This window comes from Crassostrea angulata, chromosome 3 (assembly GCF_025612915.1).
Source record: "Crassostrea angulata isolate pt1a10 chromosome 3, ASM2561291v2, whole genome shotgun sequence".
Taxonomy (NCBI): domain Eukaryota; kingdom Metazoa; phylum Mollusca; class Bivalvia; order Ostreida; family Ostreidae; genus Magallana; species Magallana angulata.
The window spans coordinates 24,077,022-24,090,314 of record NC_069113.1 but is presented as its reverse complement, the minus strand read 5'-3'; the positions used below and the strand labels follow the sequence as shown (position 1 = coordinate 24,090,314).

General features: G+C 33.5%; 1 protein-coding gene across 22 annotated transcripts in view; it reads left to right on the top strand.

Annotated features, from left to right (window-relative positions):
- The first annotated feature begins 6,004 nt into the window (after positions 1-6,004).
- LOC128178469 (protein unc-13 homolog B-like) overlaps positions 6,005-13,293 on the top strand; it is a 102,996-nt gene continuing 95,707 nt past the window's right edge. For 21 of the 22 annotated variants that reach the window (XR_008242959.1, XR_008242962.1, XR_008242958.1 and 18 more), the window contains exon 1: positions 6,032-6,074. Coding sequence is in view for 16 of the 22 variants with exons in the window: in XM_052845644.1 (XP_052701604.1) it covers positions 6,047-6,074 (28 nt within the window). In the remaining 6 variants the exon portion in view is untranslated. Of the gene's footprint in view, positions 6,075-13,293 lie in introns of all 22 variants that reach the window. The other variant, XM_052845643.1, reaches the window with a different exon arrangement.

Below are 13,293 nucleotides of genomic sequence, written 5' to 3'. Positions count from 1 at the left end.
GGAACATGAGAAATCATAATACGCTGTCGACACTTTCTTTGTACTTGAAGTTATACCAAAATCCATTTTTGTTGATATTTTATTATGCAAATTATATAAATTTACATAAATGGATTAGGCAGCAACAATACCTATGTTCAAGTCCATTTTTGTTGAAATTTAACAAAAAATTGTTTTATATTCCCAGGACTTAGAATGAACATCCCAAAATTAAATATAAAATTTAATTTGAATTTTTTAAAAACTCATTTAAAGGGGCATGGTCACAGTTTTGGGCAAAAATTATTTTTTTGATTTTAGTGTTTATAATGTTTCAGTAAGGCAACTTTAATAGGTAAACAAATTTTGAGTGTCATTCGTTAAGTTAAATGCGAGTTACAGAGCTTAAAATTCTTTGCAATGTAAACAAAGCATTTGTTTACATTTTGAATGTTGAAGTGAAAATTCCTGTTTTAGACCTAAAGTGAATGTGTTAAACGTTAGGAACTATTTATTTATGCTTAAAATGAATAAGAAGATAGGCAAATCAGGATGAAAAAAGATATTATACTGGTATATTGAACTTATGTAAACAAAAACAGGGCACGAGCCTTGTTTACATGACAGAGAATTGTGAGCCCTGTCTTTTGCTTATACATGTAACTATACGAATGACTCTCAAATTTCATTTGGTCATTAGAAATGCATTCCTAAAGCATTGTAAATAATAATGAAAGAAAATAGAATTTGACCAAAATCGTGATCATGCCCCTTGAATACGTCGTTTGCTTTAAAATTACGGAAATGGTTACAGGGGTTTTTTATGCTTCAAATTTTAAAAGTTACAATAATTGCTCAAGTAAGGTATTTCCTATGGTCAGCCAAAATTTTAACGTCAGTTTTCAATGAATAAGCTAAATAATTTTTAGTTTAGAGCTCACAATTATATGTTATGTAAAAGGCTTGTAACTTGACAACTGATGGTATCATTTCGGAAGTCAATTGAACCTTTATTTATCATTGTAAACATTTAAATTTGGAAAAGTAAAATTTGAAGAAAAAAAAGAAGATCGTGATCATGCCAATTTAAACCAAGTTGCGGTATAATGCTAAAAATACCAATACTAATTTATCCTTGAACTCCTAATTGTTGTTTCCAAGTTAATCTACTTATAAGCAAAGTTAACTTGGGCGCATGGTAAATGGGCACGCATATCGATATCAAACCATTTTTATATTTTTTATTTTCTCAATTGAAAAGTTACATTTTTAAAACATATTAAATCGTCTTTGCTCCGAGAAATTGGTAATAAATAACGTTTTACATGCCCCTGTCTTTCTGTACAAGACAGAGGCCAAGAACATTGAATATGAACGCGGATATGATATTTTCTAGGTATTTAATGTGCAAAGAAAAATAACTCGATATTTTTCGTGTTTACTTAATCCTCTTTTTAACTGAATGAAGGAAAAGGGTTATAAAAAATGAAACTTGTGAAGGAGTAAAGATTTTTTTAAAAGTAATATTAAAAAAAAATGAGAAGGCCAACATTATTAGTTGTTGCCTAAATTATATCACAGTTTATCTGCCGAGTTGTTATGATACATTATGTCGGTCTGTTTTGAAGAAGCAGCCATTACATTTAAATGAACAAAAATTAAAGTTGTCTCTCCGAAAAAAAAATGCTCATCACCCTCCCCCCCCCCCCCCCCCCATTTGTTCTTATTTGTAATGCAAGAAAATTCAAACAAATACATGAAAATTACTACACTAGCGAAAATTAAGGTTTTATCTTGAAATATATTATGAATAAAAAACATAAGTGACCTACAGATAATTCAACCACTTGACGTAAACAGTGAAAGCTGACATTTACAAGTCGTGTGCCACAGTATAATTGCTGACAACCTCCTTGAACATTAATAAAAAGGCAAATGTGTTAAAACGAAATCAATGTAAATTAAACAACACATCACTGAACTGATTTCTTACTGTAATATCACTGACATTACATTTCATTGGTAGAAGTTTGCATTTAATGCATGTATCACCATGTAAAATGCATATCCCCCACTCGGAGCAATGAAGACCAAAGGATTTATTTCACGTTAGAATATTAATTTTTGACCTGTATGCATTGTTTTCATTATAAATTTCACGATGGAAGTCAATATTGTGCTTTCATTCTATAAACACGACAGGTATTGGTTTCCAAATTAAGTTGCACATCGTTTTTGCCCAAATCTTGGATCATTCACTGTTCTTAATTGCAAATTAGATATGAATGGGTCCTGGCTCCATTCTAAAAGTACTTTTATTTAAAGAATAAGTTTATTTTGGTTTTTATTCTTGATTTATTAAAATGGAGTCTAGACCCATAATGGGTCAAATTTGTGATTTTTACCAAATACGTTTTACTTTATTAATTATTGTCAAAGAAGTTCAATTTATTCACCCCAACTCTAATGTGTCAACGTAGCTCAGAGTGGTAGGCGGAGGCTTGTATTCCATCCTTCTCTATGGAGAGGGTGTTCGAATCGTATAGACTGCGTTTTATTTTGAATTCATTTGCCTTTAAGTAAAAGGTGTTCTGCTTTTTTATTGATTATGATAAAAATATATAATACCATTTATATAATGACAACAATTAAGTAATGTTCATGTTCTTTATATACAATGTCGGATAAAAATAGCGCTAGCACAGATATGAAATCATGTTGTAATGCTTAGAAAGCATCAAATAAAACAAAGGAGATACCCAGGTATATAAATACCAAGTACATGTATCATTGTATATTATTCATTTGTCAGAGAATGCAGTTCAATATTATACATGTATATGTACTGATGCAAAGTTTCAAATGTAAAGATTTTTTATATGTTCATACCGGTATGCCATTTCAAAATCCTGGGTACGGGGGATTTGTCAGGCCTTGTACGCTCTTGTCCTTACTCCTGACTGTGATGTGATATAATGTAAATTAATGTTTATCAAACGTCTTAGAAGAAGAAATAGGACATCAAAGTAATCAAGTGTAGCTTTAGGAAAATATTCATTAGAAAGACAGGATTGAAGGACAATGGTTTCAGCTAACAAATGTGTGTTTGACACTAATAGAGTTAATGCAATTACATAACAATTAGCGGATTAACGCAGGTGAATAAATGGGCGTTCACATGGGCATTGGTCAGTTTAGGGATAAAGAAATATTCTCTGATTGGATGATTTATACATGTCAATTATTTAGATGGTCATGCCAGTAAAATATTAAATGCTTTATCTATAAAGCCTAAGAGTTAGACTAAGAGAGTCAGAGTTCAATAGTTAGGGGTTAAGAGTCAAGTTACAAGTCGTCCGTCCAATCCATTACGTTTTACCTCAATGTCATATGCATGTTATATTAATTTAGAATTATTGATAAAGCGAGTTTCCCCCTTTTTAATGTGTACGGAGTGGAGAGTAACTGTTTATATGATTGTGTTATGAAGTGGAATAAATGTGGAACAGCGAGTGTTGAGCTAATTCCTTAGTAATCGCCCGATATAGAAAATACCCCAAAACGGTACAAACCCGGCGGTTATACATGCACGGATCGAAAGGGAGTTTAAGAGGGTCCGGACCCCCACCCCCCCCCCCACTTTTTTTGAAAAAGAAAACGTATAAAAGTTACTAAAAATAGGTCTCCCCCTCCCCCTAGTTAACAAATTTACACACGCACCCGGGCAAATTTCTTGATCCGTGCATTCGTGATTTATTAAGTAGTTTCGAGTATAATATAATTTTCTAAGACCTAAAAATAAATAATCCCAGTCGTGAGGCCCAAGAATGAGAGAAAAACCTCTACTAGTAATCGAAAGGGAAAATTCTTTATCTCTTCATATGTAGATGCTACAACATGTTTTATAAATATGCATGATATTACATAGTAAGTACAACTGAGATAAAATAAATATTTTTCTGTAAAAAATAGTTTAAAAGGAAATTTTAGAAAGGGATACAAGACTCACTCGTGATTTGTTACTCAGGCGAGCGATGTGACCCGGGGGCCTTGCATATAGATTTGGTCTTGTGTTCATCTATTTGGGTGATGAATAAATACACGTATCACAACTAGTACTATCGTCATTATCAACAATTTCTTCTCTTTTTGTTGTTGTTATTTTTTGGTTGCATTTTGCAGTTTTATTTTCCATGCATAATTCAATGCATACTTGTACGTTCGATCAATGTGTGCATTGATTAATTTTGAATGAAAACAGAAAGGTTTTAGCCAATGCATTTAGTGGTATCTACTATCATTATGTTTGATCAACAATTCATTGTAGAACTACAATTTTAAAGTAAATATTTACAAAATTGAAACCACAAAACAGCTTTTTATCTAGTAATTATCAGTTTTCACGATACACTTGTGCGAATTCTGAAGATCAAAAGATCCTTATTGCTTCACCTCGAAACAGCTTACAATCGCTCCAGCATCCCAGGACAAAATTAAAAACAAAAGGATGAAATTCGCGCATTTAACCGACCCGTCTACTACTGCAGGCTAGAATATCAATAAAAAGTTTCCCCCTATTGTGATTAAGACAACGGAGTAATATTTTGACTAATAAATGGATTGTTGAGTATTGTATGGTAATCGATTTTTGACACACTGAATGGCGGAATTCTCACGTGTTTATACACTAGCACGGAATGCAGACCCCAAAAAAAGCGATCTCTGTCACATTTCGTATGAGATCGTCAGAGATAGGGTGCATCTCAAACTCATAAATGGTTGTATCTCATAAGATTATTCTCATAGAACAATTCAAAGACTTGTCGTAGCATGACTGGGGCATTTCCGAGTGATTTATCATTGGAAAACTTTGAAATCATACAGTTTTGGTATCAAATGGTATTCATTTTGTGGTGTGCTAAAAAGTGAACGAGTTTGTGTCGATATGTTTACTGGATTTCATGAACTGGTAAGCTTTCATTTTCGTTTTCTCGATATATAAACACCTTAGTTTCAAGAAAGCGCCATGTTTTCGTAGAGAAAATTGCGTAAATGAAATTTATAGTATAGTATATACATCTAATAAGTCGTTTTCTCTCTCTCTCTCTCTCTCTCTCTCTCTCTCTCTTTCTCTCTCTCTCTCACACTCTCTCTCTGATATTAAAACATTTTGATTGATCTTTTTACAACATTTTCAATTATCTATAAGCACTTGCTACAATTCATGAGCCAAAAACACTTCTGATAATCGATATCACGTTCAATGCAATGTAAACAATTAATTTGATTGAACATAGCTCATGCCTTAAATCTAATTCTCTTCTAACAAATTAATAATAAATTACAATTATTTCTAACCAACCATCCATTTTTTTGTGTGTGGATAGATTTATTCTCTCTCTCTCTCTCTCTCTCTCTCTCTCTCTCTCTCTCTCTCTCTCTCTCTCTCTCTCTTACACTGCAAAAGGCCCTCTCCCACGCACCTGAACAAAACTTGCATGAATGCTCAATGTTGTAAAAATGGGAAAGCTAACTTGCTGTGTGATCTTTGAAAGCGGAATACGAAATTAATTGCATTATGACAGCAGTGCCCGAATAACATCGTACACAAAGTCACGACATTTTTGTGTATTTACAATAATCTCTTCCTTATTGATAATCATGAAAGAAAATCATCCCCCAAGCCACTTGAATATTCTCGGTGATGAGCAAACCTTCTAATACCGTGAATGAGGTATATCTCTATTTGACGGCCAGTTAGGCGAAATCATACAGGATAGAGAGAAAAAGTGAATGAAAGATGATTTCTTGATTTCTAGCGGCGGAAGTGTAAATTTCATTGATTGACTAGATTATATTTATCTGACAATGATGTATGGACTTTTTATAATCCTTTATGGCACATATTTCCTAAATTGTAGAGGTTTTTATTATTTATGAATATAATTCATTGTATAAATCGATATTCTTTGACTCTGCATATCATTGAAAGTGTCTTATTTTTGTAGAGAGAATCAAATTCAGTGACATCAGACTTTGGTACCGGAAATAAATTTATTATTCGGTCATGGCAAATGCAGTTGTTGCGGTCAAAGGTATGGGTTTTTTTTCTTACGGAAGATTTTTCCAAAGATACTTGTTATTTCTTATTGTAAGTTTTATTTTTAATTTTATTTTTAGATAAGAAAAGAATTATTTTTAATGTATCGTCTACAGGCTTCAATCTTGTAAATTTTATATTTATTTACCTATATGAGTTTGGGTGCAATTTCCTAAATAGAAATTGTCGACTATGATATATTTTGAACATTTCTACAGTAGTATTTTGTTTAATTTTTTTTGTATATAAAGGATACCAAAATGTGAAATGAGCAAAGTATTTGAATACCGCATACATAGCTCTAGGTCTGTAGCTCACGGTATGAAAAAATGTCGGATGGACTCCCAGGGAGCTACAGACCTGCAGCTACCGCGTACCTTGAACGAAATATAAAATGCAAAAGTACTTTAAGCTTTATTGTCCTCCCTTTACCATTGCTGCATAGACTACAGTATTGATTATAATAGTTAACGCATTGTCACAAATTTATGTGGAAGAATTGAAATCGATAAAAATCACTTGATGTAGATTCACTGCATAGGTATAAAAAACTAGATCTTTTTTCAGTAGGGATTATCTAGGGATTATCAATAATTAAAGGGCGTTTACGATCTGCATAACGACTGTCAAGTGACATTTCTAAGAAAAACTTATAATGGAAATATACATTGCACTTATCATTGTGTTAGAAACTGGAGAGAGAGAGAGAGAGAGAGAGAGAGAGAGAGAGAGAGAGAGAGAGACGAACAGACCTTGCATGCGGGTGTAAACATGCAGAATCATTACGATTTCACTAAATACATATCGCAGCGAAACTTGATGAAAATCTTAAAATGAGCTTCTTTGCATAAAACAAATTTGTACTCATTCATCATTATTTCCCTTCCACTTTAAGCTTTACAGCGTATTAATATCTTTATATAGAAACAAATTCAAGTACTTCAAAACAATGCCATACAAAGGACAATAAAATTAATCAGTCTTTGAATTAATAATTTATTCTAACATCTTCGCTTGCAAAGAGTTTTTTTTTGGGGGGGGGGGGTGTCCAAAACTGCCCTGAACAGAGTGGATCTTGACTTTCAATGACAAATCTGTTTTGTCAACCAAATTTTTCCATATACATTATATATAGGCATTTCCAAGAGAAACACCTTATCTTTCTTGCCCAACTTTGAGCTTTATTGCTACAAGTAATTTTACCCGATAAAGTACCTAAATAAATATATTCTATTGAGTACACGTCCATTTACAATGAAATATAACAAAAAATATTGTGTTATTAAAGGTCGTTTATTCAATGAACCAAATTTGTATTGTTTAAATTGAAAACAATAAATCAAACAAGATAAAACCATTGATTAAACGACATATATATATACTCTATCGAAACTTCGATTTCAAGTGTCTTCGTATAGAATTATTGGGTATTTTAAAGGAAGTACGAAAATTAAATATATCTCCATTTCTTATGATGTAACCTTTAGAGACAACTTTCTATGGATCCGGCTCGTCTGAGCTTCTTCTGCTATGTGTACTTTTGATTCTCAGTAAGCTGAATAGTTTACTGTCTTCCCGTAATTGCCGTTGTACATGTGGAACCTTGTAGCATATCGGTAGCAGAAACCACTGAAGATGGTTATGGCTTTATGTGATGCTGCAAAATGCACTAAATTTTTAAATATATTGGATATATGACTTCCAACGGTACCACTATTCACTACAATTATCATATACGAATATAGTACTTAGTCCGTGGAATCCAAGGGTCTAGTCATGCGTATATATACGCACAGTGCATATTTGCCCCGTAGCTCTATATATATATTGTCCAATTCTATCTCACAATTAAGTCGATCTCTGATAGATTATTTCGTCGCAGACGTGGTGTTTTTTTCATACTCCGCAGCTGAATGTCTTTTCTTTACATTCTATGTATTTACAGACGTTGATGACAGTGTCATGGGGGTGGGGGGGGACTCTATATAGCTGATGGGGAAAAATAAAGGTTACATAAGTAAATTGCTGCTTTATTGACTCCATAAATCACGCCAAACAGCGATTGACGCTCCGATGGGAACCGGAAAAAATACTCGTTTCGTTCATGACAAGCACACACCACAAGCGCTTTGAACTGATGTTAATTGCCGGATTTTTTTTCTTCGTCGCCCATTTGGATTTTAACATCTGTACTTATTGTAAAAAGGGTAAGTCTGTTCGAGTGAATTACCGGAGTGATACCATGTTTTGCGTAATTAAAGCAGGGACGGACCACCGTGACGCCAAAAGTCTCCGACAGACTCCCCTCTTACTTGCATATTGATCAAAGAAGAAGAAATCAAAGGGATATTTACTAGACAAACACAGCAGAGACCATGTTTATTCAAGAGAAGCTGTCGTGACTAATGAGACGTTAAGCCGTAGAATGTATTTTGGGATGGTGGTGGTGGTGGTGGAGGGGGATAAGTGGTGGTGGTGATGGTAGGGTAAGTGGTGGTGGTGATGAGGGGGTAAGTGGTGGTTGTGGTTGGGGGAATAAGTGATGGTGGTTGTTGGGCGTCAGTGGTGGTGGTAATGAGGGGGTAAATGGTGGTGGGGTGGGGTAAGTGGTGGTGGTGGTGATGGGGGTAAGTGGTTTGGTGGGGTAAGTAGTGGTGGTGGTGGGGGGGGGGGGGTAAGTGATGGGGGGGGGGGGTAGTGGGGATGTGATGGTTTGGATGGGTGCTTTCAAATATGCAACAAACAGTAACACCAAATTCCAATATCACCATACCAAATGCTAGGAATAAAATCAAAACAATACAGACAAAAAAATTAATATAGCATTGAATGATTTATTTTTGACGTCGTCGTGTCAATAACTGCCGTCAGATGAGCAGACAAATTGAATAACGCGCGTTAGCGCGTTATGATAATTTGTCTGCTCACCTGACGGCAGTTATTGACACGACGACGTCAAAAATAAATCATTTAATGCTTATATTTACATTCCCTTACTGAAGAAATCAATTGTTTACTGAAATAAATCGATATAAAGTGAAGACCACGGAGGGAGTAAATTAGTAACAGCAAGAACAGCTGATTTGTAATACCGGTTTAAACTGGTTTTCACAGAGACCTTTGAGATGAGATCGACAAGCATGAAAATATAATCCATGAAAAATAACTATTGAAATGTTGCTTTTAACAATAAAGTCAACTGTTTTGTTGAATAATTATAAAACATGGTGTTTTGACAACATTTATGAAATACATTTTTTAACCGATTACATAGAAATCACTGTTTGAGAACTACTTATGTAAATTACATGTAAATTCATACGCAGTGAATAGGTGTTGCATTTAGAGGCATTTAAACATCACGGAATTTAATGGAAAAACACAGTAGAATGTAAATATAACATTTTTACATGTTTTTTAAATAGCGAAAGCGAAAGAATGAATAAATTGATTGAAATCTCGATATAGTACTTGAGATGTAAATAAGGTCCTCGTGCAAAAGATAAGGTGATATTAGAAACGAAGGAATATAAACGAACGATGGTTTTTTAAATTAAGGAATAAGGAATCATTGAGTATTTTGAAGTGATAATTTTGGTCGGGACGTGATCAAATCCAATAAAGCACCTAAGATTTGATCACGTCCGACCGAAATGATCACCTCATGATATTCAAATAATTATTCCTTTTTACTTATATTTATATAATTTTCAGCAAATGTACGATTTAATATTTGAATGAAAATAAACAATTTCCGCTTGCGCCCCAATTATACATCATCTGAATTTATTGGACTGTATATATATAGTACAAAATCGTTACCGTGTCTTACATCACAAGCATAGACACTGAAAAATGAATATATTATAACATCACCATATATAGAAACAAAAACTTATGGAAAGAAATACACAAGAAAATAACATGCATGGTTACGGATTATATTAGATCACAAATGATTGGTTTCTGATTTCAATGTCCGCAGGTCTGACCGGAAATGTTATATAAAATGTTCCTTCATAACACGATCGCATGTACAACAAAATAACGTTCAATATTTATATAATTTTAACTCTTTTGCAGCGATACTTCCTCTTGTCAGAAAATTGACTTTGTTTAATCATGACATTGAGAGAAAAATAAGTGAAAAATAAAATTTCAGGCCAAACTGCAAATCAGTTTGACAAAGCTTTCAAACTGATGTTTCTATTTCAAGATTCCTTTTTTTTTTTTTAAATAAAAGCAGTTTTTACAATCTCTCATCAAGAAAAAGAACCTTTTCAAAATGAGTAGCAAAGAACATGGAAAAATAAGATACACTTTTACATTTAAATCATTGGGCATACATTTGTGTTAAATGAAACTGAAATGATGCTGCTTTTATGAGATAATGAAAGTATGCATTTTGAAAAATTCCCAATGTGTCAGTAGTTTTTTTTATTCTAATACACTCAGACTTCTACGAATCTCAAATTCTCCTATAGATAAGCAATATCAATAATCATAATATTTTACAAATTCACAACGAGAGAGAGAGAGAGAGAGAGAGAGAGAGAGAGAGAGAGAGAGAGAGAGAGAGAGGTCTGCGTTCGATACACACAATGACGGATTAAGAAGTATTACAGAAACTATGTTGTTCCATAATTGCCTTGGCGTTATAGGATCAGCAGTTAGCGATATTGACAAAACCTTGTAGCTGTGCAATAATACTTTATCCAACGGGGAAAAAATCTTAATAATGCATAATAAAACAATGCTATATGTTGAGAAAAATCTATAGATACGTCGTTTATATGCTAACGATGTTTCTGTAACAGGTTACCGTGCTCTCTCTCTCTCTCTCTCTCTCTCTCTCTGAGACAGTAAAAAATTCAATTTTTGCTATGGATTTCATTTTCACATTTGAATGCAACATGTCAATGCAACAAATCCATTTCATATTTTAATCGGCTGCACTATATTATTTGAAATCATCATTCATTTCTGGTGAATTTTTTTGTATATTGGTTTCTATCGAAGAATGGTCTTTTGTAAAGGAAAACGCTAATCAAATAGTTCTGCAAGGTATCATTTTGCCTTCCACAAGGGATTTCATTTTACTGACAAAGACGCTTTTATTTATTTTACAATCTCACCATAATTATAATTATTAAGCGTTGGAATTATTAGCTTCCTGTAGGTTCCATTTATTCCATGAAAGAAATAAAAGTATTTCCCATGCAGCCATGTATATTTAAACAAGCATTATGCAAGAGACAACGCGCGGAAGAAAAATGTCCCTTGCACTATCTGTTAATTTTGTTTAGGATGTGATCAATAGCTAAACGAAACGGGACTCTGGGTTTTACAAACCATTGTCAGTTAAATTGGAATCCATTATAAGAAAGGAATAAGTTTAACCTTCGGAGCGAGGAAATCAATCTGTCAAATTTTGATATCATTGGATTCTTTGCAGATGAAGGCTGTTAATGCAGAGCTATACAATTTCATGCTCAGATTCCCTTAATTTGGAACGAAAACTAGATCGATGCTATACATATTTAAAAAAATTATTTAGCTTGGTCGTAAAAGAATCAATTATCGTATTGCAAAAATAAACTCTTTGGCTTATAATTGATACATGGAAATGTTTTAAAAATTGAGAGAGAGAGAGGGAGAGAGAGAGAGAGAGTGCGCGTGTATATGTGTGTGTTTACTTATTTTGATCGCAATAAGTCGTAAACGAGGTTCCTTGGTGATCCATTGCAGATTACAATGTAATCTCTTCTGTATAGTTTGTTAATAAGAGTTACATCCCTTTGCTCAGTAGCATTGTTTTGGGGGGGGGGGGGGGGGTATGGTTGCTCGGATCAAAATTATAGTCTATCTTTTCCCTAAATTAATGAATTCGGAACGTTAGGTATATCAATATCATTATCGACCTATGAACGAATTGATGACTGGATGCTTACTGAAATCTATTTAGAGATAGGAAGCATGGAAAGTTGAACGACATGGAGAGAGAGAGAGAGAGAGAGAGAGAGAGAGAGAGAGAGAGAGAGAGAGAGAGAGAGAGAGAGAGAGGGGTAAATTTCTTATTGATTCTATTTAAATAAACAATATTAAAATCGTGTTTAAAGATACAAGAAATAAGTTATCATTTACATAAATAATAAATTTCGATTAAAAACCAATACAAACATATCTTCGGCCTTTTTTTCAATCTCCGTATTCTTTAAAACTAATTAACGTAGACACGATGACGTCCACTTACGCATCCATTTAAAGTTTTAAAAAGTCATCTTTAAAAAAAATCATTTTATATGATCAATAATCTATATTATTAATTGTAAATAGTATTACACATGACTGACGTGGCAATATGTGGAAATCTAAAAGTTCAAATTTGCTGCATTTTACTATGCTGCACAAAATAAAGCGCAATATTGTGAAATCATTAAAATTCGTGGTGGCTCAATTTTCGTGGTATTCGTGGTTACTCCTTGCCCATGAATTTACACTCCTCAACGAAATCTAATTATAACAGATTTGGTTTACCCACTAAAACTGAAAACTGACTCATCCACGAAATTACATCCCCACGAAAAAGCAAAAAAAAACCCCACAAGCCACGAAAATTGGCCCCCGCGAAATTTAATGATTCCACAGTATCTACGAGAGATGACTGGTCGACCCGCAAAATGCTGAAAAGCTTCAGATCAGAAGCTATATGAAAACTCGAGTCGGCTAGTTTGAGGATAAAGACAATGTATCCAAGGAAAAGTGATGATAATATAATACGAAGCTTAGCTGGATGATAAATACTTTATAACCACTCCATTTCCTTCGAAATATAATTTTCGTTTCTGGCTGAAAGTCGAAACTTATTGCTGGAAAGTACAAAAAGGACAATGTTCTCTTATAAGAGAAGAACGAAATTATTAAGATCGAAATAGCTCGTTGATAAAGCTTATTACTTTTTGGGGACCAATTTGTCTGAATGTAAATGGAAGAAACTGTTCAGCTTTGTACAAATAAACGAAGAATGTGTTTATAAAATGCGTTTAACTTGCAACATCCTTCCCTGCACTACAAAAGAATTAAGTACTTACATGTAATTTTTACCTACTTACTCACTTGTTTACTTACTTACTTACATGCATGTTAATACTTGGTCCTCTTCGTGCTGGTCAGCACAAAAAGCCTTCACCAGAGATTTCCATGTGAGTCTGACT